The sequence below is a fragment of the Lolium rigidum genome, chromosome 6, assembly GCF_022539505.1.
Source record: "Lolium rigidum isolate FL_2022 chromosome 6, APGP_CSIRO_Lrig_0.1, whole genome shotgun sequence".
NCBI classification, from domain to species: Eukaryota; Viridiplantae; Streptophyta; class Magnoliopsida; order Poales; family Poaceae; genus Lolium; species Lolium rigidum.
Window position 1 is genome coordinate 172,102,619 of NC_061513.1, and position 3,776 is coordinate 172,106,394.

The 3,776-nt window shown below is 45.8% G+C and overlaps 1 protein-coding gene across 1 annotated transcript; it reads right to left on the reverse strand.

The window, feature by feature from the left end:
• Positions 1 to 494: 494 nt before the first annotated feature.
• Positions 495 to 3,369, reverse strand: LOC124663560. The gene is made up of 2 exons (XM_047201249.1): positions 2,225 to 3,369; positions 495 to 603 (listed from the first exon to the last, which is right to left on the reverse strand). The coding sequence occupies exons 1-2, from the start codon at positions 3,367 to 3,369 to the stop codon at positions 495 to 497; spliced, it is 1,254 nt and encodes a 417-aa protein (XP_047057205.1).
• Between the last annotated feature and the right edge of the window lie 407 nt (positions 3,370 to 3,776).

Genomic DNA, 3,776 nt, shown 5'->3' on the forward strand with positions numbered 1-3,776 from the left:
CGTTCCGAAATGTAAGCCTTTTTAGAAAGCTAAATTAGTTTTCTGAAAAGGCATACATTTTAGAACGGAGTTAGTATCATATAAAAGAATGCACTCATTCCACTACCCGGGTTTAGTGTGTTAATATTTTCCCCAATAATAAACGATATTATTCTAGAAAATTAAGAATTTTTGACGCATATAAAGCTAATATTCCCATTGGTCCGTATTCTGCAAGGTACAAGGAGTTCAGCAAGATCGCATAACACAAAAGAGATTCCTAATACAGTAAATCCCCAACACCTAAATCAACATAGGATTCAACGCCACTGAATTCAACTGGAGTAATAGTCCTGAGCAGCACTAGGACATCAATTTTATTGGGGAACAAGAAGCAAATGCCCTTGCAGTTCTACGTAGAGTGCTCTTCTAAAAATTCACCTTCCTCGTCATAGTTACATCCGATGTCCAATAATACATTTCATGGAGCAACTTCAAGCGCAAACCTCCAATAGTCACCTACTAAAGAACGGGGCCATGGTAAGACGGGGATAAATTTGGTTGTCAAATGTCCTCTGGAACAACATTTCCAGCTCCATTGTTTCCAAGCAAAGGGACAGGAACCAACATGGATTTTGGGGCTCATGGCACATATCCGACGTTGCCATCTCGGTGGCGATGCCGACAATAAGGAGAGCTGGAGAGGTGCAAGAAATAGTAGGCTTCAGTAAAAGTAGATCTTGTAGGGTTGCTTGTCGTCATGTCGGGCTCGCTTTCTTGGTCTCAAAAGCATGTGTTTCCAATATACTTTCGCTGCTAGGCTACCAAAATGTCTTATATTTTGGAACAGAGTAGTAGAATGAAGCAGGATCGCCTGTGCTAAGAAATGTCTAACTGAGGTCCTGCGCTCCAGATTATGCTTCCTAACATATAATTTGATGACATGGTTTCACCAGAGTTGGGACGTCTAAAACTCCAACAGCTTATCAACCATTTGGTGTACTCCAAAGATCAAATTTAAGCTTATCAACCAATCAGGCAATCAGCGATAACCTACTTTTCTTGCGGGCAGAGACTAGAGAGAGCCTACTTCTTCAGGTAATCCTTGATAAGCAGTGTAACACATTAGTACTGTACGAAATGCAACAATTGTTGTTTGAACTTTCGCAGAAAAATTGTGACTTTAATAAGACACTCGCTTCCAACTTTATGTGTCCATAGGCACTAGCATACCTATTTCATTTTTCTAACCGTGTCAGCAATATAAAAAAAAAGCAAGCAGGACACCTTCCAAGCAGACATATATTACCAAATGTAAGCCTTTTCAGAAAGCTAAATTAGTTTTCGAAAAAGGCATACATTTTAGAACGGAGTTAGTATCATATAAAAGAATGCACTCACTCCGCTTCGCAGGTTTAGTGTGCTAATATAATTTTTGTCCAATAATAAATGATGTTTATCCTAGAACAATTTAGAATTTCGACGCATATAGAAAATTAATATTCTCATCGGTCTATATTCTGCAAGGAACAAGGATATTTCAACACAATCGCATAACCAAGGTTCAAGAAAGCATTATGCGTAATCGGTGCGGTGGCCTTCCGGTTAGCGCTTCAGCGTGCATAAGCGGCGCTTTTCCCCTCTTTTTCTGTTTTTTTTCTGCTTAAGCGCTTATGCAATCGATGCGGAAGGCCTCCGCATTGCGCTTTAGCGCGCATAAGCGACGCTTTTTTCCGCTTTCCCGAACCTTGCGCATAAGACAAAAGACATTCCTAATACAGTAAATCCTCAACACCTAAAATCAACACAGTTATTACTGACCAAATAGCAAACAAGTTTAGACTTCTTACACCAATATGAGAAGTTCTAATTGGATGTAAACCACTAGTCAACAAATAGTGCAAAAGGTAACAACATGGCATTGACATGTAAATAGGTAATGAATAGATCTTCAACACCACTGAATTCAACTGGAGTAATAGTCCTGAGTAGCACTAAGACATTAAAATTTTATTGGGGAACAAGAAGCAAATGTCCTTGCAGTTCTTGTACAAATTCACCTTGCCCATCATAGTTACATCTGATGTCCAATAATGCATTTCATGGAGCAACTTCAAGCGCAAACCTCCCATAGTTACCTACTAAAGAACGAGGCCATGGTAAGACATAGGGATAAATTTGGTTGTCAAATGTCCTCTGGAACAACATTTCCAGCTCCATTGTTTCCAAGCAGAGGGACAGGAACCAACAAGGATTTTGGGGCTCATGGTACATATCCGACGTTGCCAAGTAGACAAAGCCATTCCTGATTGCAGCAACATTTAGTTGGAGGTCACCTGGTAGTGGTAGGTCCTCGATTATCCGGGCAAGCTGTGTTTCCAAAGGAACTACCCTGTCTTGCACCCATTTCTCAACACCATCATCATCAGCTTTGCGCAACAAGACACCAATGCTGAGTCCAACTGCATAAACAATGCAAGGTGCACCATCCATGGTTTCACCCACATCAAAGCTGATGTCTTGATCTACCGCCGTCAAGCATTGTGGGAACTCATCAACCGAGAACTCCATAGTAGTAGTGTTCAATGTAACCACAATCTTCAGATCCACGCAAACCCAGAAGATGAACAACCCATTAGCCTGCATGCCCTCCTCAAGCCACTCCGAGTCGGTCTGCGGCGTCGGAGAGACCTCCACCCATGGGCCAATGTGCCACCCCCTGGTATCGGAGGGGGAGAAGACCAAAGCCCTCACCCTGGACTCATCATAGACAAGGCACACCACCCGGAACGACATGGGTTCCTCGTCAGAGTAGATCAGGTGGATACTACGGAGGCCGAAAATTCCACGGTAATCCCCAAAGATATCCCCATCCGGCATGTCGAAGACCCCACGGCTCCACCTTGAGTATGGGTTGAACAAGGCAAGCAACGCATTGTCCCAATCATTGAGGAGGAGGAAGCCATCGCGGCAGTCGACGATATCCCAGCAGGGTGTTTCGCCGCGGCGATCCGGGATGGAGGTGATGAAGAAGTCGCCGCAGCGGACGGCGCCGGCCAGGTCCTTATCGGGGCGACGGGTCGGCACGAAGTCGGGGAGGGCAGGGACGTTGGGACGGTGGACGGACCTGGGCCGCGTGAAGAAGAGGCCGAGGGGAGGCGACGGGTGGAGGGCGCGGAATCGGCGGCGGAAGGACGACGAGGAGGCCACGGCGCGGCGCCACGCCCGGCAGGTGAAGGCGGCGCGGATGAGCGCCGTGAGGGAGGGGAGGAGAAGCAAGATCTCCCGCAGGATGTCGTCGCCGAGGGAGTCGATGGTGGTGCAGTTTGTTCCCGTCGTGCTCGTGCGCTTTGCCGGCGGCGGCTGGGTGGGATCACAGGCGAGGTCCATTGCGGGGAGCGGCGGTGGATTCCTCTCCTCGGCTGGCAAGGGCAAGCCCTACCTTTTCGTGCAGGGAGGCGATGTGTGGAGAGCCCAAGTCGTATGCACTCTTCATAGCTTACTTACTTTGCGCAGTTTTGGGCCCATTCAAGCCTCATTCTTGGCCCATTCACACTCGCCACCTCATCTTGAAGCCTCAAGTATTTGAGTTTATCGAGAAGCATAACTTGCATGATGTCATTCATGATAAGGTATGGTGTTAGGATTCCCAACCAGATAATAATAATTATCACAAGGCCTATATATTTAGTTTCGGTACTATATAAGATCAAATAACATAAATCAACAAAGTCTACACAAGATATGTCAATTAGACACTAAAACACACTTGGCGTGAAATGTCGCTTATATCCACC